Here is a 22194-nt window from a genome sequence, read left to right on the forward strand (position 1 = left end):
GAATTTCACCAAGATCAGGCCCAAAGACGATGTTTCACATTGTGCAGAAAACATGCTGTGTTGACATCAAGTATTAAAAAGAAAGTTCATCTTATTTCTTCGGTTGCAGAGCACATGACTCATCACACAGTGTGATGGAACTGAAACGTAGCGTTGCGAGTGTAATCAGTTTGAAATTTTTAATAAAAAGTTAATATGATTTAAGTCTGCGATTTAAATATTTTTCATGTCACGATGATTTTTGTACGTCAACATTGTAGTAATGACGCTTTATAGTTTTTTACTTTAAATATTTCAATTATTTAATCTTTTTTTTAAAACTTCTCTAGGACTAAAATTCCTCTAAAAGGGACTAATTAATGTAGAAAACAATGAATTACTGCAACTCACAGATGAGGGTTTGTTTTTTTTGTAATCTTGTTTTACTTTTTGTAAGACCATGTGAGAAATTTAAAAAAAAAATAAATAAATAAATAAAAGTATCCACAATGTAGCACCAAGTCAAAAATCTTTCAACTCCCACTAGAATTCAAAAACCCAGAACAACTTTAAGAACGACTGACTCCCAACATCCGGTCTTTCAGCCTTTTAGTACTTTTCAACGTTTCATTTACATGTTAAATAAAATATATACCATGCCAAATTGATCATGCAACAAATTCAGCAAAGAACTCCTTCAGTTTGTCATTACTCTCATTCCACAAACACGTTAAAGCTACACATCAGATGCCAACAGTATGAATACGGTCGTTACACATAGTTCCTAACTTGTCGATATTTTCCTAACTTCTCATTAAACCCTTTCACTATACATCCATAACAGAATTGTCTTTTTAAGAACATAAACATGTGAAGCAGCCCAAAGAGGTCAATATTAAGCTATGAAACCATCTGGTTTTAACAAAGACTTCCAGTTTTTGGTTTCTTGTGTTGATGTGTTTCAAACTTTGTGGGAGTGAAGTTGCAGAGACGCGCTAAACAGAGGAAATCAAGAACTTTAAAACATTCCTATTCAACAGGATGCAAGAACTTGCAACATGACAATACAAGATATTTAATAATTCAAAGCCAAGGCTTGGGAACATATCTTAACTCCTGTTAAGGCTGGACAAGAAATGCTTTTATTTGGACGGTTTTAAATGAAACCATACGATCACCTTTTGGATCCTAAATTTCTTGAACTCTGAATTCATTCGCGCCACGTCCAGTCTTAACAGTTGCACAGCAGGAAGAGGATCGTAGAATGTGTCTAGGCCATGTCTTCTTCGCCTTCCTCTTCAAACTCTCCCTCCTCCTCAGCAGTGGCCTCCTGGTACTGCTGGTACTCGGACACCAGGTCATTCATGTTGCTCTCAGCCTCTGTGAACTCCATTTCATCCATGCCTTCACCCGTGTACCTGTGACAACATGAGTCATATAGTTACTTACAGATTGGCATTTATCTGCTAGCACAGGAACTGGCTGCTCCTCACTACGTTTCACTCACCAGTGGAGGAAAGCTTTGCGGCGAAACATGGCAGTGAACTGCTCTGAAATGCGTTTAAACAGCTCCTGAATGGCTGTGCTGTTGCCAATGAAAGTGGCAGCCATCTTGAGGCCACGTGGAGGGATGTCGCAAACGGCCGTCTTGACATTGTTGGGGATCCACTCCACAAAGTAGCTGCTGTTCTTGTTCTGAACATTAAGCATCTGCTCATCCACCTCCTTCATGGACATTCGGCCTCGGAAAATGGCTGCAACTGTGAGGTAACGCCCGTGGCGTGGGTCGCAAGCTGCCATCATGTTCTTGGCATCAAACATCTGCTGGGTGAGTTCAGGAACAGTCAGAGCCCTGGGAAAAGACAAACATTTCAATGAGGATCCATTTCAATAAATTACAATCCAGTAATGTGAGTTTCCGAACAGCAGAGTCCAGCTTCTCTACCTGTACTGCTGACTGCCTCGGCTGGTCAGGGGCGCAAAGCCAGGCATGAAGAAGTGTAGCCTGGGAAATGGAACCATGTTGACAGCCAGTTTCCTCAAATCGGCATTGAGCTGGCCAGGGAAGCGCAGACAGGTGGTCACCCCGCTCATGGTGGCCGACACCAGGTGATTGAGATCGCCGTAGGTGGGTGTGGTGAGTTTCAGTGTCCGGAAGCAGATGTCATACAGGGCCTCATTGTCAATGCAGTAGGTCTCATCTGTGTTTTCAACCAGCTGGTGGACAGAGAGGGTGGCATTGTAGGGTTCCACCACCGTGTCTGACACCTGGAGTATAAAAGAGGGAGATAAACAAGGTGAGGAGGGGGAATATGTAAACCTGGACAACCAGAAAACAAACCAAAACAATCATATATACACACACAATATACAAACCTTAGGTGAGGGCACCACACTGAACGTATTCATGATGCGGTCTGGGTATTCCTCTCGGATCTTGCTAATGAGGAGGGTTCCCATACCAGAACCAGTGCCTCCTCCCAGTGAGTGTGTTAGCTGGAACCCCTGGAGGCAGTCGCAACTCTCGGCCTCTTTCCTCACAACATCCAGGACTGAGTCCACCAGCTCAGCTCCCTCGGTATAGTGGCCTTTAGCCCAGTTATTACCTGCCCCACTCTGGCCTGTGTTACATGTAAACACATACATCTTAGTCAGCTGTAGCGTCAGATCATCTTCATATCTTATTCTACGTTTAAAATCTTCCTAAATTCACAGTCACACACAAATATTTTCTTTTCTCTACTTCATATTTTTATATAAATGCTTACCAAAGACAAAGTTATCTGGTCTAAACACCTGACCAAAGGGGCCAGACCTCACAGAGTCCATTGTGCCAGGCTCCAAGTCCACCAGCACCGCACGAGGGACATACTTGCCACCTGGTTAAGGAGAAGTATTGAAGAATAATCATAAAATAATTCAATATGCAATTTGAAACATTGATCAAACAAATCTAAAATGCTCATCAGTACAAAATTTCAAGTTTGTTAACGGGCTTAAGAATTCTTTACATATTTTCCATTTTATTGTAAACAAATTTTAATGGATAAACCAAGATTAAAAAAGAAAAATTAGTATGCTCACGATTGCAAACAATACCAAAGACTGAGTCCACCACCTCAGCTAACTGCAGTGGCTTTTACTGTAAAAAATAAACTTGAAGAATATACATAGATCGCTTTCATTGCCATTAAACGTGAAAGCAAAGGTATAACTTGAACACTTATGAAACACATTGTGCATACCCTATACATTAGTGTCAAAACATAAAATAAACGTAAGTTTTGTGGCAGTTCTGGGACTCAGTCGATTTATTGCATCATGGACAGTAAAGCTGCTGCTTGATGGTGACGGCATTAAAAAGGTCTCAGAGGTCTCGTATTACATTGGCTCATTGACAAATTAGCTAATCTAACAGGTTAGCTGGAGGCGCTTAACAAAGCGAAGTAAACCTGAGGCCTCGTTGTAATACACGTTGATCCGCTCCAGCTGCAACTCGCTGTCCCCGTGGTACGTCCCGGTGGGGTCGATGCCGTGTTCGTCACTGATCACCTCCCAGAACTACAATGAAAAAAGAGAAAATGACTAAATTAGCTGGCTTAATAGTGTGGCTACCCTTCAGAGGCTAACTACGAGGCTAAATAAGCTAATGTTAATTGCAGCCCGCGCAAACTGAATTTAACGTTTGGGCCGTGTTCCACCGAATTAAGACCTCAGTTTCACAGAAAAAAAACATCTCTAACCTTAGCTCCGATTTGGTTGCCACACTGGCCAGCCTGCAGATGCACAATTTCTCTCATTTTTATGGCGATGTAAAACTTCCTGTCAGTCAACGGTCAGACTAAGTTGTATCCTCTCGCTATTCAAGCAACGGTCTAACAAGAGTAGGTTGGGACCTTGCCAACGGTTAATGTCCCAGGAATTCAATTGGATCAAAGGGATGTCAATCAAAATAGCTAGGACAACTGATTGGCCAGAAGTAATTTAGCGTCATACTTGGATTGGATGATCATGAGGCGCGGTTACCTTAGTAACTAGAACACATTTTAACGCACAACAGAGTATCCATAGACGAATGAAACTTTTTTTTTTTTGTTTTATGCAAAGCTGAATGAGGAATTTAAACAAAATATATACATAATTCACAAATAGCACAAATAACCAAACTAGATCAGTACAAAGTCGATACATTTAGAAAAAATAAATAGAGAAAAGAGGTCCACAGTAAACATAATATTTGTAGGAGTCAACGTGAATACAGTCATAAAACAAAGCATGAACACCATATTTTCCTAAAACTGTTCCTTTGTAAAGTCAGCAGGGCAGGATTAAAAGTGCAGAGGCGCCTGGGCCAGAGTGTTACAGGGGCCCACTTCCCCACCACAACATTGTGAAAATTGTGAAACAACATTTCTAAAATCTCTCAGCCAGTGGTACCAATGGCAATAAACTAGACACTGTGGTGTAACTATCTGACTTTTATGTGCATTTTGTTTCGTGTTCAACTGTTCCCCAGGAGGGCCCATGTGCCCACTGGGTAATCCGGCCTTGAAAGTCATGATAGCTAATAGTTGAAATAACATCATGGCGTTTTCATGATGAAGCCAGTAGTGGGAAGCTTTCCAGTTGTCAATGATGACAAAATATTTTTTCCTTTAGCATGTTAGAACAATTAGTTATTCAGTCATTTTATGAACTGCTTTGTCCAATTGAGGGTCACGATGAAGCTGGAGCCTGTCTTAGCAAACGGCGCGGTGCGGTGACAATCATCTCATATTAAATGCCAGCAAAACAAAAGAGGTGATTGTTGACTTCAGGAGGAACAAGAATAAAAAAAAGCACTGTTTCCATCCTGGGAGAGGAGGTGGAGGTGGTGGAGGAATACAAGTATCTTGGAGTTCAGCTGGACAACAAACTGGACTGGAAATGCAACACTGACTACATCTAAAAAGAAAGGTCAGAGCAGACTGTACTTCTTAAGGAAGCTGAGATCATTTAACGTCTACACCAAGATGTTGCATATCTTCTATAAGTCTGTTGTGGAGAGTGCAGTCAGATTTGCAGCCATCTGCTGGGGTAGTAGCATCAGAACCAGAGACTTAAAGAGAATCAACAAACTGATCAAGAAAGCTGGTTCTGTGCTTGGAGTAACTCTGGAGCCGCTGGAGCCAATTGTCCAAAGAAGAATTCTGCTGATGATGAAGATGATGGAGGATTCTTCACACCCTCTCCACATCACAGTGAAGAAACAACAAAGTGTGTTCAGTGAGAGGCTTCTTCAGGTCCGATGTAAGACTGAAAGACACAGAAGATCATTCCTGCCAGCAACCATCAGCCTCCGGAACAAGACCTCCTCTAGTTAATTATTATCTACTACAATATTGAATTTACCTTTGGGGATTAATAATGTATTTTTCATTTTCATTTCATTACATTATCATTACATTTTATTTGATCAATCAGATAAACATAAAATCTGTATTCAAACAAAAAGCTCTAAAACCATTAAGAAGAGATATTCATTGCAGTATTTGTTACTGTTTTGGCTTAATTTTGTTGAAATTATAAACACTTGTTTTAAAAAGACATTTATCTCCGGTATGAACCGGTGTGGACCGGGCTGACGCTTGACGTCATTTTCCTGCGACTGTTTACAAGCGACATCATGGCTCTGTTTCCAGCTTTTGCCGAAGGAGCTATAAACAAAGTTGACGAATCACCCAAAGGTGAGCACTCCTTAATATAACGCCTGCTTTTAAATGATCATGTTCCTACAAACACTTCATCGTAAGGACATAGTTTTTAACACATGTTAACAAGTTTATACTGACCGCGTCAACGTCAGTTTGTTATTAATGACAGAAGCTAGATGGAAGTTTTTACCCCTAATATTACTATTTTTTCTGTTTTTGTCTGCCTAAAGAAGTGTAGGTGTTGTCTATGCCATCTAAGATGGGCATATGAACATGAAAACCAAGGAAAAGAATGGCAAAGTGATTCCCTATGTTATTTCAACCATTAGCTATCATATTTGTTTTTGCATGCTAAATTAATTTAATCCTTAGCTCCTGGGATGTATTCAGCTACTTGTTCACCACATCACTTATGTTTAATTAGTGAATTCCCAGACACTAGTGTATTATTTATTAGTATTCAAACTTCATTCACCCACAAACCCATGGACCATGCACCTATCATAGACTTTCACATACACTTCTAAAACAGAGATATGAGAGTTATGCATTGACTTGTTTGAAAGTCTTTTTGGTTTTTGAAGGAACTAGAATTTTCTTTACTGCTGGACTTATCACCTCCCAGCTTTGGATGCATGCATCCTCTGCATTACCAGGGTATGGTGCTTTCATTGCCTTTTCTGCAGCAGCCCCCAAACTCTGGAATAGTCTCCCTCTTTTGGTGAGGTCTGTTGGGACTTTAAGTGGTTTTAAATCTCTTCTGAAAACTCATCTTTTTATGTTGGCTATTAATTCCGGAGAGCAGGACCACTAGGTCTTTTCTGTCTTATTTGGTCTTTTTTTTTTTTTTTTTTTAACTATTTTGTTGTCTTTAATTTAGTGCTTTTAAAGTTGACTTGTTTTATTTTACCTGAACAGCACTTTGGTCACTTTGAGGTAAGTGAAAGTGCTCTAAAAACAGAGTTTTGATTGATTGATTTCATATAAAATTGCTGTTCACTTGTAGAGACTAATACATCGTGATCCCTCAGTCCTGATACCAACAACATCTTTTATGTTCATTCTCTTTACAGAATTAGATTGGCTGAACAATAAGAGTTTTCAGACCGGGGGTGCAGTTTCCCTTCACAACCGGTTTTTAGAGAAGACCACAGAGAACATAAACAAGAGGGATGGAAGGTACCACTCATTTTGCATTGCATGTTTGAGCATGTGACACTGTAGATCAATGTCTTTCTCAATATTATTAATCATTGTTTTACTCCTACCTCCCGTGGGCTCACCATCTGCGCGAGGAACCGTAGGGGTCCGGTGCAATGTGAGCTGGGTGGCAGCAAGGGGCGGGGACCCTGGCGGTCCGATCCCTGGCTGCAGAAGCTGGCTCTAGGGACGTGGAACGTCACCTCTCTGGTGGGGAAGGAGCCTGAGCTTCTGCGCGAGGTTGAGCGGTTCCGGCTAGATATAGTTGGACTCACCTCGACGAATGGCTTGGGCTCTGGAACCAGTGCCCTTGAAAGGGGCTGGACTTTCTTCCACTCTGGAGTTGCTCATGGTGGGAGGCGCCGAGCAGGTGTGGGCATTCTCATCAGCCCCCAGCTTGGTGCCTGCACGTTGGGGTTTACCCCGGTGGATGAAAGGGTAGTTTCCCTCCGCCTCCGGGTGGGGGGACGGGTCCTGACTGTTCTCTATGCTTATGCACCGAACAGCCGTTCAGAGTACCCACCCTTTCTGGAGTCCTTGGAGGGAGTGCTGGAGGGTGCTCCTTCTGGGGACTCCATTGTTCTGCTGGGGGACTTCAATGCTCACGTGGGCAATGACAGTGAGACCTGGAGGGGAGTGATTGGGAGGCATGGTCCCCCCCCCTCTCTGAACCCAAATGGTGTTTTATTATTGGACTTCTGTGCTCGTCATGGATTGTCCATAACGAACACCATGTTCCAACATAAGAGTGTCCATATGTACACCTGGCATCAGGATTCCCTGGGCCACAGTTCAATGATTGATTTTGTAGTCGTATCGTCGGACCTGCGGCCACATGCCTTGGACACTCGGGTGAAGAGGGGGGCGGAGCTGTCAACTGATCACCACCTGGTGGTGAGTTGGCTCAGGTGGTGGGGGAGGAAGCCGGTCAGATCTGGCAGGCCCAAACGTGTTGTGAGGGTCTGCTGGGAACGTCTGGCTGAGTCCCCTGTCAGAGCGAGCTTCAACTCCCACCTTCAGCAGAGCTTCTAACATGTACCGAGTGACGCGGGGGACATTGAGTCCGAATGGGCTGTGTTCCATGCCTCTATTGCTGAGGCGGCCAGCCGGAGCTGTGGCCGTAGGGTCGTTGGTGCCTGTCGTGGCGGTAATCCCAGGACTCGTTGGTGGACACCAGCAGTGAGGGATGCCGTCAAGCTGAAGAAAGAGTCCTATCGGGCCTTCTTGGCCTGTGGGACTCTGGAGGCAGCTGATGGGTACCGAAAGTCTAAGCGGCGTGCGGCTTCGGCTGTTGCCGAGGCAAAAACTCGGGCATGGGAGGAGCTTGGCGAGGCCATGAAGAAAGACTTCCGGACGGCTTCGAGGAGATTCTGGTCCACCATCCGGCGGCTCAGGAGGGGGAAGCAGTGCTCCATCAATACTCTGTACAGTGGAGGTGGGGAGCTGCTGACCTCAACTCGGGACGTTGTGGGTCGGTGGAGGGAATACTTCGAAGACCTCCTCAATCCTACCAACACGTCTTCCCATGAGGGAGCAGAGCTGGTGGACTCAGGGGTGGACTCTCCTATCTCTGGGGCTGAAGTAGCTGAGGTGGTCAAAAAGCTCCTTGGCAGCAAGGCCCCGGGGGTGGATGAGATCCGCCCGGAGTTCCTTAAGGCTCTGGATGCTATGGGGCTGTCCTGGCTGACACGCCTCTGCAGCATCGCGTGGACATCAGGGGCAGTACCGCTGGATTGGCAGACTGGGGTGGTGGTCCCCCTTTTTAAGAAGGGGGACCGGAAGGTGTGTTCCAATTACAGGGGAATCACACTCCTCAGCCTCCCTGGTAAGGTCTATTCAGGGGTCCTGGAGAGGAGGGTCCGCCGGATAGTCGAATCCCGGCTTGAGGAGGAGCAGTGTGGTTTTCGTCCTGGTCGCGGAACAGTGGACCAGCTCTTTAACCCTCTTTGGGGTCCTGGAGGGGGCATGGGAGTTTGCCCAACCAGTCTACATGTGCTTTGTGGACCTGGAGAAGGCATTCAACCGTGTCCCCCGGGGGCTCCTTTGGGGGGTACTCCAGGAGTATGGGGTACCGGACCCCCTTGTGCGAGCTGTCCGGTCCCTGTACGACAGGTGTCAGAGCTTGGTTCGCATTGCCGGTAGTAAGTCGGATTCGTTTCCGGTGAGGGTTGGACTCCGCCAAGGCTGCCCCTTATCACCGATTCTGTTCATAACTTATATGGACAGAATTTCTAGGCGCAGCCGAGGTGTTGAGGGGATCCAGCTTGGTGACCTCAGGATTGGGTCCCTGCTTTATGCAGATGACGTGGTCCTGTTGGCTTCATCTGGTCGTGATCTCCAACTCTCACTTGAGCGATTCGCGGCCGAGTGTGAAGCGGCTGGAATGAGAATCAGCACCTCCAAATCTGAGACCATGGTCCTCAGCCGGAATAGAGTGGATTGCCCTCTCCGGGTCGGGAGTGAGGTCCTTCCTCAAGTGGAGGAGTTTAAATATCTCGGGGTCTTGTTCTGGAGCTGAGCTAGAAGGCGAAGCTCTCGATTTACCCGTCGATCTACGTTCCTACCCTCACCTATGGTCATGAGCTGTGGGTCGTGACCGAAAGAACGAGATCTCGTATACAGGCGGCTGAAATGAGTTTCCTCCGCAGGGTGGCCGGGCTCTCCCTTAGAGATAGGGTGAGGAGCTCAGTCATCCGGGAGGGGCTCAGAGTAGAGCCGCTGCTCCTTCGCATCGAGAGGAACCAGTTGAGGTGGCCCGGGCATCTGGTCAGGATGCCTCCTGGACGCCTCCCTGGTGAGGTGTTCCAGGCACGTCCGTCTGGGAGGAGACCCCGGGGAAGACCCAGGACACGCTGGAGGGATTATATCTCTCGGCTGGCCTGGGAAAGCCTCGGGATCCCCCCCGCAGAGTTGGCAAATGTGGCTGGGGAGAGGGAAGTCTGGGCTTCCCTGCTTAGGCTGCTGCCCCCGCGACCCGACCCCGGATAAGTGGCAGAAGATGTTTTACTCCTTAATAAATTCTTAGAGTCCAACTACTCAAAGACTCTCAACTTATGACAAGTTATTATACTGTTTTAAAACTTACTGTAGTCAGTATTTATTTTAGTATGAAACAGGTTCAGTGTTTATTCTTTACTGTTTGATTCTAATTCATGTTTGTACATATACATATTTCTTAGTATTGGTTGGGATGTTGGCTCCTCTGAGGAAAAGGAAGGTGATGATTTGCCACCAAGAAAAAAGAAAAAGAAGAGTGAGAAGAAGAAGAAAAAGAAGAAGCACAAAAAGAAGAGTGGGAGATATTCCAGCAGCAGTGGATCTGACTCTGAAACCATCTTCCCCAGTGATCTCAAAAGGGAAGAAGAGGCAGAAAGGCAAGAGAAAACTTTGACATCACAGATCATTGATGATTAATTTTATACATTATGTCACTGGTTTGCCTTTGTCTTCTGTACATGTTGGTGTTCGTCCTTGCAGACCCCTGGTTTCCCCGTTAGCAAGTTGCTTCTCCTGGTTAGATGACCTAAAGTTACCCACAGAGCAGCCGTTTTGTGTTGACCGTAAACCAGACCAAGCCAACTGGACTTACAAGTCGCTGTACAGAGGAGACGTAGCCAGGTAGCACACATTTTGCATGAACATAAGACAAAAATATCAAAATATTTTGCAAGAATGGATTTTTTCTGACCAGTTATGTGTTTCATATGTTTACATCCAACATGACTCACTTCTAAGATTGGTAATAATTCTGTGGATTGCTGTGTGTGGCATGAACTACTATTCCAATTATGAAACTGTGTGTGTCAGGTATAGGAGGAAAGGCAACTCCACGCTGGGTCTGGACCCTCGCAAGCAGGAAATCAGCTGGGAGGATTCAGAGACAAAAAAGAAACACAAAGGGGACAGTAAAAAAGCATCAGACAGATACTTTTCTGCAGCCAGTCGACAGCTGGTTCGGTCTGAGCCCCCTGTTCCTGTATTACCTTTGACTCCTGATAGCAGAGATGCCATTACCTCAACCTCCTTCCTCGCCCTGGGTGATGCTGAGGGGGAAAGCAAAACACAAAAGACAGGTAAGGATTTAGTAATAAGAGTACTGACAGTAAATATTACTGTCCTAAAATAAGAACAAAGAAAAATGCGATATTACACTATAAATGCTCCAGAAATATCCTTTTAGAAATGATTAATAAGAATTAAAGTAATAAAGGGAATTCAGTTACTAGGAATTATATGCACTTAGATTTATTTATTAAATTGGAGTTTTCATAAACAACACCCAAACTTTAATGCTTGATTTCAGCCAACAGAGTGCAGACGTCATTTGTAAATCCACTTGGAGTTTACGACTCATCCACAGCCCTCTGGCTGCAGGGGAAAGGACAGCAGGATGAGCAGAAACAGGAAACACAAACAGGGGAGTACACTGCCCTTTTGACTGGGAGGACTGAGGAGTTTAACAGACGGCTCCGAGAGCAGCCAGAAGATACACAGCTGTGGATACAGTTCATAAAATACCAGGTATGAAGGTTGTATTTGTGTTATGTACTAATACTCTGCTTTTGTATTCCTGTAGGAAATGTGTTGGCATGTATGTCTGCACTTCATTGTTGTTCATTTACTGGATTTCTAGTTATATATAATTATAAGTTATAATTTGGAACAACGTTTCTGAATAATCTTTCAACTTCAAAAGTTCGGAATGGCATATCTTTTTTATTAGGCTGTACTGTCCACAGGTACTAAATTAATCACTTTGTTATGTAAGGAGAATAGGAAAATAAGCTATTCCTGTTAAAACTTTACCACTCCTTCAGGATGAGTTGAGTGCAGAAATGTTTGGAGGTGAGAGGGAGCAGCAGGATGGAGATACAGCTGAGCACCGTAAATCCTCCTACAGAGCGCTGCTGGAGAAAAAGCTAAGCATCGCGGAGCGCGCCGTGGCCACCAACCCCACCTGCATCGCTCTGCAGCTGGAGAGGCTCCGGATCTGTCAGGAGCTCTGGGAACCCTCAGCTCTGGCTAAAGAATGGAAGAAACTTGTAAGACTCCAGTAATGTTTTATGATGGACAACTGTTCAGTGTTGACTACATGTAGAGACAAACATAGTAGTTCTTGTTTTTATAGGCATTCCAAGTCTCTGAACAGTTTTATACATTTGTCACATTTCAGGTATTTCTGCATCCAAACAGTGCCTCCTTGTGGAGGCAGTATCTACTCTTTACTCAGAGCTACTTTAGTAACTTTACTATAACAAAAGTCAACTCTGCATATGGAAAGTGTTTGAGCACGCTCAGTGCAGTGCAAGATGGCAGCATGGTCTCTCATCCAGCTCTACCAGGAACTGAGGAGGACATGTTGGGTAATTTGTTTAGCTCTTACTTATTCAGCTTTCCTATTCTGTTTACTGTTAAGTAGATGGCAGTCACATATGTTTTCCATTTATTTCTTTCTTTCCTCAGATATCTTCATTCAGCAGTGCCATTTCCTGCGTCAGTCGGGTCACTCGGAGAAGGCGATTTCACTTTTTCAAGCCATGATTGATTTTACTTTCTTCAAACCTGACAGCGTGTGCAAACTGTCCACCAAGCAGCAGGTAAATAGGCATCCTCGTAAAATACGCCTGCTTTTTGATGTTCTGTTAGTGGAATAATTTAAGATTATAAACATTACAGTCACCATCAAGGAAAATTAATTGTTTAAAACTGTCCCGTATTTTCTTTTTAAACAATACTGCAGTCATTAGTAGAAATAAATGAATGAAAATGAAAAAAAAAAAAACTTTATTAATCCCCAAAGGGAAATTCAATAGAATTTATTAATTTATTATATTAAATAAATTATCATAAATTATTATATTAAATACATTATTATTATATTATATAACTTACGAATTTATAAATATGAAAAGTGCATGAACATGTTTGCACTGTCTTGCACTGAGTTTTTCCAAGTAAACAATCGATTTTACTTGCATAGTAGTTCACAGAAGTGTAAAAGTACACAGTTCATATATAACTGTGACACATGTACTTACACTACTCACAAAAAGTTAGGGATATTCAGCTTTTGGGTGAAATTTCACAACAAGCCTAAAATGCATTCAAACCTGTACAGGTGAACTTAATGTGATCTTCTCTAAGCTTTTAAATGCACATGTCCAACTGTTAAATGTTTCAATAAATTTTGCACAAGTTGCTGTTCTCTAACAAGGAGCTTAACGGCAAAATCACGGCAGGTGTGTGATCCTTGAATTGACCAATAAATGTCCTGGTTCAATTAGAGCTGGTGTTTAAACAGTTGTCCTCATCATGCTGTTCACATTTTGACATCATGAGACCAAGACGACACCTAACAATGGAACAACAGTCCCTTGCCATTGCGATGCTTCAAACAGGACGTTCTCAGACAGAAGTGGCCACTGAGCTTGGAGTGTCACAGAGTGTCATCAGCAGGTTGCAACAGAGATATCGAGAGACTGGAAGAGTCACAGAAAGGCCTAGAAGTGGACGTCCTTTGGCCACATCCCGTGCTGATGACCGCTACATTGTGAACACTGCCCTGAGAAACCGGATGATGAATGCCACTCAACTCCAGGCACGTTTAAGAGGTGAGAGGCACCCAAGTGTCACGTCAGACCATTCGAAACCGTTTCCATCAGCGTGGTCTGCGTGCTAGACGACCTGCACGGGTACCTGACCACACCACCAGGCACAGGCATCTTCGTCTTGCATGGGCCAGGGAGCATTTACGCTGGACGAGGAACCAGTGGGCCTCAGTGCTGTTCTCTGATGAAAGTCGATTCACACTGAGCAGAAATGATGGCCGGCAACGATGTTGGAGACGTCAGGGAGAGCGCTATGCATCAGCCACTGTTGTCACCAGGCGAGCTTTTGGTGGTGGCGGTGTTACAGTGTGGGCAGGGGTGTCCACTTGGTACAGAACTGCCCTACACTTTGTGAATGGTACAGTGACAAGCCCGTACTACCTGAATAACATTAATTTCAGTGATTGTGCCCCTACATGAACAGCACAGGCCTAATTTCATCTTCATGGACGACAATGCTCCTGCTCATCGAGGCCGCATCATCAGGGAACGGCTGTTGGAGACTGGTGTACCTCAAATGGAATGGCCTGCACTCTCTCCAGACCTGAATCCCATTGAACACCTGTGGGATCAGCTGAGCCGTCGTGTAGAGGCTCGAAACCCTGCACCCCAGAACCTCAATGACCTGAGGGCTGCCCTTCAAGAAGAGTGGGATGCCATGCCTCAGCAGGCAATAAGTTGCCTTGTGAACAGCATGAGACGTCGTTGTCAAGCTGTAATTGATGCTCAAGGGCACATGACGAGATATTGAGACGTTCAAATTTTTTGTTGTGGTGTAACTACCATTGTTGTTACCTTTTGTATTGAATGAATTTTTTGAGATGAGGAAATCAGTAGTGCATCCTTCTACTTAAATCCATCCATCTTCTGCCGCTAATCCGGGGTCGGGTCGCGGGGGCAGCAGCCTAAGCAGGGAAGCCCAGACTTCCCTCTCCCCAGCCACATTTGCCAACTCTGCGGGGGGGATCCCGAGGCGTTCCCAGGCCAGCAGAGAGATATAATCCCTCCAGCGTGTCCTGGGTCTTCCCCAGGGTCTCCTCCCACAGGGACGTGCCTGGAACACCTCACCAGGGAGGCGTCCAGGAGGCATCCTGACCAGATGCCCGAGCCACCTCAACTGGTTCCTCTTGATGCGGAGGAGCAGCGGCTCTACTCTGAGCCCCTCCCGGATGACCGAGCTCCTCACCCTATCTCTAAGGGTGAGCCCGGCCACCCTGCGGAGGAAACTCATTTCAGCCGCCTGTATACGAGATCTCCTTCTTTCGGTCACGACCCACAGCTCATGACCATAGGTGAGGGTAGGAACGTAGATCGACTGGTAAATCGAGAGCTTCACCTTCTGGCTCAGCTCCTTCTTCACCACGACAGACCGGCGCAGAGCCCGCATTACTGCAGACGCCGCACCGATCCGTCTGTCGATCTCACGCTCCATCCTTCCCTCACTGGTGAACAAGACCCCGAGATATTTAAACTCCTCCACTTGAGGCAGGACCTCACTCCCGACCCGGAGAGGACAATCCACCCTATTCCGGCTGAGGACCATGGTCTCAGATTAGGAGGTGCTGATTCCCATCCCAGCCGCTTCACACTCGGCCTCGAATCGCTCAAGCGAGAGCTGGAGATCACAACCAGATGAAGCCAACAGGACCACGTCATCCGCAAAAAGCAGGGACCCAATCCTTCTACTTAAATGTCTTACTTTTATGATATTATATCACTGTAGCACGAACATATTGCATTTTCCATAAATTTCACCTGAAAGCCAAATATCCCTAACTTTATGTGAGTAGTGTATCAATCATTATTTCTAAAGCATTTTACATAGCCCCCCCCCCCCCCCCCCCCCCCCCCCCAATAAAAAAGCTGTAACACTGAGTGCTTTTTATCGGCAGTACCATCCGAGACTCCATCTTTATCATCCAAGTCTCCCAGACTACATACACCCCAAAAATGAACTTAAATTAAATTAAATTAAAATTTTGGTCACTAGGGGGAACTAAAACTGTAACTTTCCACAGGTCGCATGTAACTGTCACAAAATTAGAATTAGTCTCCATCTGTGTTTTGGGATCATGTTTGAAGACCACTTTGACCAGTTGATGGCAAAGTAATTCACATTCAGGACATGAAGCATGCCATGTCTGCATTCTCTTCCTATGAAGTGTCATTTCAAACAACAATGAAACAAATTTTCTTTTGTAATTAGTTTATATTTACAGAGTCCTTCTCATACATCATACTTTAAGATTTTCTTGTACATGGAAAGCATTAGATTTAGATGTGCTGTCAGAAATTCCTATGTATCACAGATTTTCATTTTTGCCCCATGAAAGGAATGCTGGGAAATAATAGCCCATAGGTTCCCTGTAACTGTGTCTCTGTTGGTCATTCCTGGGGCGGCTCCTGACATGGACGGATTCCCCAGATGTCGTTTCTTCGCAGCAGAGTCAAGCCAGATATAGAAGTCAGATATAGAGACAGAGTACTGAAGTTATTAGTTGTTATTTTGGCATAAATGTTCAGAGGAAAAGTTGGGTTGTGTGCTTGTGTGGGTAATGTGTGTGTGTGTGTGTGTTTTTAAGTGTGAAACTGTTTTTTATTTTTATGTTGTTAAACACTTTGATATACTTTTGTATGAAAAGTGCTAAACAAATAAAGTTTCTTAGATTTTATTTGTATAGTTTATCAATTAATTCATATTTAGGTTTTAATTTGGTGCTTTGATTAAGTAATTAAGTTTACTTGTTAAATACAGGTTGAGTTCTTTGAGCCGTTTTGGGACAGCGGAGAAGCGAGAGTTGGGGAGGTGGGAGCCAGAGGCTGGAAAGCCTGGATGCTCCAGCAGGAGCGCGGAGGGTGGCTTCAACCCTGTGAAGGTAAAGCTCACACAGTCACACACACATCCTTATAGCTGAAAACCGGCTTTAATGTCTGTTGTTTAGATGTAATCGGTGATTGGATGGCTTAAAACATGTGGGTGTGGGTGTCTCCGCAGAAGAAGAGGAGGAGGAGGAAGAGGATGAAGAGGAGGTGAGGGACAGGAGCCAGCCCAGATGGACAGTCTGGCTGGATGTGGAGTCGTCTCGGGAAGCTGACCACTGGTTGCCGTGGAGACCTGATAAAACCAAGGGTCAGTCGGAGGAAGACTGTGAGGACCCTGACAGACAGGTGCTGGCTCTTCATACATCTGAGTGTTTTTTCATTTACAGGATGTTTAAAGAAATTAAATGTATGTTTGTTTGACAATCCCACTCCCTGCTCCCTCTACTTTTAGGTTTTGTTTGATGACATCGGTTCATCCTTGATCTGCCTGCCGACACCGGAGCTTCAGCTCCAACTTCTTCTACATTTCTTGTCCTTCCTGGGTCTGCCTGTGGACTCTGTGCCTTCTGCTACCCACCAGCCTGATTTACTTCTGGAAAACCTTTCTTTGCTCACTCAAGGTAAAAAAAAAAAAGTCATCAGTAAAATAAATGAGCTGTTTTGAAACGTTGCATTGCTTTGAAGGAAATAACAGACATGGATCCCTTCTACTGTGCAGGTGTTGAGCCCCAGCATCCTTTGACCTCCTATGACTTGCCTGACCTTGGGGTGAGCTCTGTAGGTCACATGACCACCCTCCAGGGAACAAGGAAGTGGGTGGGGCTTGGGAAGCAGGGCGAGAAGTTCCTCAGCAACGTGTTGAGCATGATCCAGCCTATTCTTCCTCCTCACCACCGAGCTTGTCTGTCTCTAAGCTTAATCCAGTACGAGAAACTTAAGGTGGGTTCTTTAAGGATCAGAACTTTATAATGAAAAGCACCATCCTCATCATCATCATCACTTGCATTTAGACATATTTATTTATTTATATGTATTTGTGTGTTAGGTGTGGCGATGTTTGCGTAGCGGTAATAAAAAGCGTCTTCGCACTCAAGGGAAGACCAGCAAGCGAGTTGCCAAGCGGCTGCTCAAAGAGCCGGAAAACCGTTCATCACTGGTGTTGTGGCGGGAGTACGCCCATTTGGAGTGGATGCTGGACAACCTGGATGAGGCTCGCAAAGTGTTCTCCACAGCCACGGCAATGGGGGGAGCAAAGGGCCTGAGCAGCCCCTCTCTGTGCCGTCTTTGCCTGCTGTGGTCCCAGTTGGAAGTGGAGGACAAAGCAAAAGAGCAAAGACAACTTACGGATGTGACAACATCACCGGCTGTCTGCATTCTGACCAGGCTCGCAGAGGGAACATCGTCTTCATCTTCTTCATCCCTCTCTCTGGTCTCTATCCTGAAAGCCAGGAGATCCTATGAACAAGCTCTGACTACCAGCCTGACGGCCCTGGAGCAAAACATCCGGAAACCTCGAGACAAAAAAGGTTAATTTTTTAGCAAATTTTGTGTCTCTTCTCATTGGTTTGCTTATTTAGGCCTGTTATGTTTCCATACGTTGAGGTATAGTTTTAAAATGAGAAAGTATATACATGAAGTACACAACCTTCTGCACAGTGTTTAGGTTCCAGTGTGAACATGTAGGGAAATCTGTTGGTAGATGTCCACCATGAATATATTTTTATTCAAGTTGTTTTCATTACTTCATATCAAATGATTGCTTAAAACATATTACATAGTGGCTTGGAAAGCATAAACTTGTTTCACAGCATATTAAATTAGTTGTCTTTTTTTTTTTAATTTATGCTATTTGTTCGCTACATCCTGGACCTGAAATACTGAAATACCTTTTCAAGTCTCCTGTTAAACTCTATGAAATGATTTCTGTACAATAATAATGAACTGTTTTAAGCTTAAAAGTATAACAAGGAAAAATACATTCAAATGTTAAAGTTATTTGGACTAATTTCTTATGGTTTTATGATTAGGACATGAAGACCTGCAAGAGGAGAAGTTGGGTGTGAAAGGTCTTGTTGGCTGCTATGCCCTGTTCCAATACCTCACAGTGAACATCCAGGCAGCTGCTGCTATCTACAACAAGGCCAAAGAAAAAATGGAGGAACTGCATCGCAAACTAACATCTGAGGAACAGATGAACAGTAATGAGAAAACCAGTTGTTCATACGCTGAAGCAAGGCGCTCAACAGCTGTCAGACAGTTAGCTTTGGAGTGTGAGGCGTTGGCTGTCCAGCAAGCAGCACTGTTGAAGTACCACAAGAGCATCGGTTTGTTTCCCTTGGCGACGCTAAGAGAAGCGCTCACCTCAGCGCTCTCAGCTTGGCCCAGCAACGCTCCTTTGTGGAGCTTATACGTGCAGGTAAGCCACGATAAAATCCTCACAGGTGAAAATTTCAACTCTACTTGTTTATTTGAGTTTTTTTGTGACCTTCATTTCAGGTGGAGAACAGTTACCATAGCGCTGGCAGGGCTCGACGTTTTTTTCACTCTGTAACCAGAGACAACGACAGCGTGGTACCACGCCTCTTTGCTATTGTTGCTGAACAGCAAAGGAAGCAGCTGGTGGATGCTGCTCAGAGGTAAACATGTAAAAACACCAAAACAACCAGATCTCAGGATCAGAGACCCTTGTATTGAGTAAAGAGGGGAAAAAAAGTTATTTGCATGTATTTATTGTTTGCAGGAGTTTTTGTTATGATAAAGGTTTGCCCATACTGCCGGAGAATGGCCTCAGCAACCGAATTTGTGGCCTGTTTGAAGGTGCCATAGCAACAGAGAGGGGTGTTCACTGTCCTTTACTGTGGAGAATGTACATTTACTTCCTGGTGAGACATAATTTCACACTAAATCTGATATCTTAAAGCAGTGATACAACTGATAAAACAAAAAGCTTTAAGGTGTCATGTGCCTATATCATCTGTTTGCATCAAAATTTGTAGGTGTCAGAAGGAAAAGTGGATAAAGCCAGAGGGATCTTCTACAAGGCCTTGCAAAACATCCCCTGGGTAAAGGTGAGGCACAGATATTAAAGTGATTTTTCTCCAGCAACACATGATCTGTGTTTACATTAGTTTAATCAATGTGCAAACTAAAAACATCTGTTTTATTCAGGATCTGTATATGGATGCTGTGCAGCTGTTTCCTGAGCATCTACAGGAGTTCGTAGATCTAATGATGGAGAAAGAGCTGCGACTGAGACTGCCTTTAGAAGAGCTGGATATACTTCTAGAAGACTGAAGATTTATACTTGTATGTTATTAAAGAACTTCCTATACTTGCAACAAGTCACACAGAAGCACACTTGAATGCAAAACCATTTAACACAAATAAAGCTTCGGTGTTAAGAAATTTGAAAAATCTACAGGTGAGCAGAAATGTCCTTTGAATGTTTTGTTCTAAAATGATTTATTGCCCATTTGTTGTAGCGCCTGATTTTATTTTTTTTAATCAATAAATGTGTTTGTATTTTTGTGAGGTACCCAAAGATATCCAGTCGAATACTAAACTTGAAACTGCTAACCTTGTTCATATAGGAGAGCGTACTGTGGAGTCTAATGAAAGAAATATTTTATGATGAATTATGAATATATTAATTATTTTAGGATGAATCTAAACAAAAATATCAGTAGACTGCCGCTGGAGTCATATCTGTCAGTTTTTAGTTGGGAATTTGTAATTCAAAACCATAAACTTGTTTCATTTGTAAATCTTTAAGCTGGGATCAGGGTTTTATTTTATTACTTTATTAAAAAATATATTTAATCTTGGACGTAGTTTCTTGATATTTTTTTTATTTATTTTCATCATTAATTTAAATTGACAGCTCCACTTTGATCAGTGGCAGGAAAAGTTAATTATATTTTGTGAGAATTCTATGTAACATTTATATTGTATTTTTTAACATAAAAGATTACGTTTAATTATGTGATTAAACGTTTAATTTTTTTTATTTTTTTTTTTTTTTTACGTAGTTATTTGCGACAGGTGTGTTGTTGCACACCTATAGACCTGTCGCCTGCCCTCTTTTTGTGCTGTCAGGCAGTGGCTGTGGAAATGCGCCCCCTCTGCCGTCTTTTACCGCGCCACGGTTTGACGCATTGCAGATCCTCCTAAGCCAATCAGAAACCTCGGTACATTGTTCGGCTATTGCAGGTCTGTGTCGTCCAATTACAAACCCCGTTTCAAAAACAAATCTACAGACTTCATAACGTTGTCAGTTGCGACGTGTGGAGTGTATTCTTCCGCCTTAATAAAAGTAGGTGTAACACAAAGTAGTCCGTCAGTTTCAATGTAACTGCAAGCAACGTGGCGCGTGGAGTTGTAGATGAAAGTAGTTACATCAAATTGTGAATCTATTATTAAATGTGTTTTGTTTTACTGCAAGGCCATACTATAACGACAGTCGTTCATTATGTTTCTTTCATTTAAAGTAGTCCTCTTTGTAATAAATTGCTTTATGTGGAATATGTTATCTATCAAAAAATTGCCATGTTAGTCAGGCTCATGTATAGAAAGAAAACCTCGCCTTAAGACTGAATTTGATCCTAAGAGATAGAGGGAATGAGATAAATTTGAATATTATTAAATAAATAGGACTTGCTTTCCAGGTGTCATCTGTGTGATTTGCCGTTTCAAATTGCCTGAATGAATTTGTCTATTAAGAGTTAATCATATTTTAGAAAAAAAAAGGGTTTTCAAAATCCAAATAAATTGTTAACTTTCTTGTGCACGCGCACAATGCCAATCACGTATGCACAGAGGGGGGAAAAGTTAGGAAGATTGTAAGGGCCCCATGACTTGATAGGGGCCCGAAAAGATGTACAAACTATATAAGAAAATCATTAAACCTTCATTAAAAATAACATTTTTTTCAAAGGTTGTAATTACATATAGCAGAAATATAAACTGATAAACCATTTATATTAAAATAACGTAGTTTAATTTTTGCACTGTGATTGAACCCTTTATAGGGCACTCAATGGAATACCTTCAAATTAGACATTTTAACCTAAAATTGTCCTTCTGGTATGAACCAAGACCTCCATTTTGTTGTTACATAAACAAAAAAAAATTGTTTCATGCTGAATATGAAAGGAAACAAAGTGATCAAAAATAGTCACTTGCCCCATGAAGGGTCAAAAAAAAAAAAAAAATTGACTTGAAGTAGTTGGCTGTCAGACCCCTCTCTTGTGGAATAAGCTCCCAGTTAGTGTTAGGGAAGCATACACCCTCCCCACCTTCAAGACTAGGGTGAAGACTTATCTTTTTGATAAGTTCTATAGCTTGGGATGCTGCTATAGGTTTAGACTGCTGAGGGACATATCCTGATACACTGAGCTTTTTTTTTCTCTTTATCTCTCTCTCTCTTATCGCCCCTCCAACTCAATCTGTTGGTTTCCTTATATAGGCTATTATGAATTGACTTTCATTATGGTTTTTTTTTTCCTTCTGTCTGTAAAGCGTCTTGAAATGGCATTGCCGTGATTTGACGCTACATGAATACAGTTGAATTGAAAATTGAATTGAATAGATGGCATTGCTGTGATTTGAGGCTGTATAAATAAAGTTGAATTGAAAATTGAATTGAATAGATGGCATTGCTGTGATTTGACGCTATATAAATAAAGTTTAATTGAAAACTGAATTGAATAGATAGCATTGCCGTGGTTTGATGCTATATAATTAAAGTTGAATTAAATTAAATTGAAGCAAAAACAAAAATCTAAAATGTGCGATCAAGCTGTGGGGTCTATGCCATTTTCTTTCATAGGGCCGCAAAATTCCTGTTGGCGCCCCTGCGTATGCATGTGAGCGTACAGCGGTAAAACGGACCT

At 43.2% G+C, this 22194-nt stretch overlaps 2 protein-coding genes across 2 annotated transcripts; one reads left to right on the top strand and one right to left on the bottom strand.

Moving 5' to 3' along the window:
• Nucleotides 1-578: 578 nt before the first annotated feature.
• On the bottom strand, nt 579-3849 carry LOC306772465 (tubulin beta-4B chain). The gene is made up of 7 exons (XM_079261941.1): nt 3723-3849; nt 3432-3540; nt 2748-2858; nt 2356-2600; nt 1925-2247; nt 1487-1831; nt 579-1397 (listed from the first exon to the last, which is right to left on the bottom strand). The coding sequence occupies exons 1-7, from the start codon at nt 3777-3779 to the stop codon at nt 1250-1252; spliced, it is 1338 nt and encodes a 445-aa protein (XP_079118067.1). The 5' UTR covers nt 3780-3849; the 3' UTR covers nt 579-1249.
• Nucleotides 3850-5615: 1766 nt separating this feature from the next.
• Nucleotides 5616-20148, top strand: nrde2 (NRDE-2, necessary for RNA interference, domain containing). The gene is made up of 19 exons (XM_079261706.1): nt 5616-5705; nt 6746-6851; nt 10052-10246; nt 10350-10490; nt 10680-10945; nt 11176-11393; nt 11690-11914; nt 12046-12235; nt 12336-12469; nt 16236-16356; nt 16476-16648; nt 16755-16923; nt 17022-17242; nt 17349-17829; nt 18331-18719; nt 18800-18939; nt 19044-19185; nt 19300-19371; nt 19472-20148. The coding sequence occupies exons 1-19, from the start codon at nt 5645-5647 to the stop codon at nt 19595-19597; spliced, it is 3570 nt and encodes a 1189-aa protein (XP_079117832.1). The 5' UTR covers nt 5616-5644; the 3' UTR covers nt 19598-20148.
• Nucleotides 20149-22194: the final 2046 nt, after the last annotated feature.

This window comes from Telmatherina bonti (assembly GCF_933228915.1).
Source record: "Telmatherina bonti genome assembly, chromosome: 22".
NCBI lineage: Eukaryota > Metazoa > Chordata > Actinopteri > Atheriniformes > Telmatherinidae > Telmatherina > Telmatherina bonti.

Excerpts from the sequence above, each read along its gene's own strand:
- nrde2 (XM_079261706.1), top strand. The coding sequence starts at position 5,645 with ATGGCTCTGTTTCCAGCTTTTGCCGAAGGAGCTATAAACAAAGTTGAC. Across the intron at positions 11,915-12,045 it reads CTAAAGAATGGAAGAAACTT|GTATTTCTGCATCCAAACAG; the intron begins GTAAGACTCCAG and ends GTCACATTTCAG. Across the intron at positions 16,924-17,021 it reads CCTTTCTTTGCTCACTCAAG|GTGTTGAGCCCCAGCATCCT; the intron begins GTAAAAAAAAAA and ends TCTACTGTGCAG.
- LOC306772465 (XM_079261941.1), bottom strand. The coding sequence starts at position 3,779 with ATGAGAGAAATTGTGCATCTGCAGGCTGGCCAGTGTGGCAACCAAATC. Across the intron at positions 2,859-3,431 it reads GTATTACAACGAGGCCTCAG|GTGGCAAGTATGTCCCTCGT; the intron begins GTTTACTTCGCT and ends CTCCTTAACCAG. Across the intron at positions 1,832-1,924 it reads CGAGGCAGTCAGCAGTACAG|GGCTCTGACTGTTCCTGAAC; the intron begins GTAGAGAAGCTG and ends GTCTTTTCCCAG.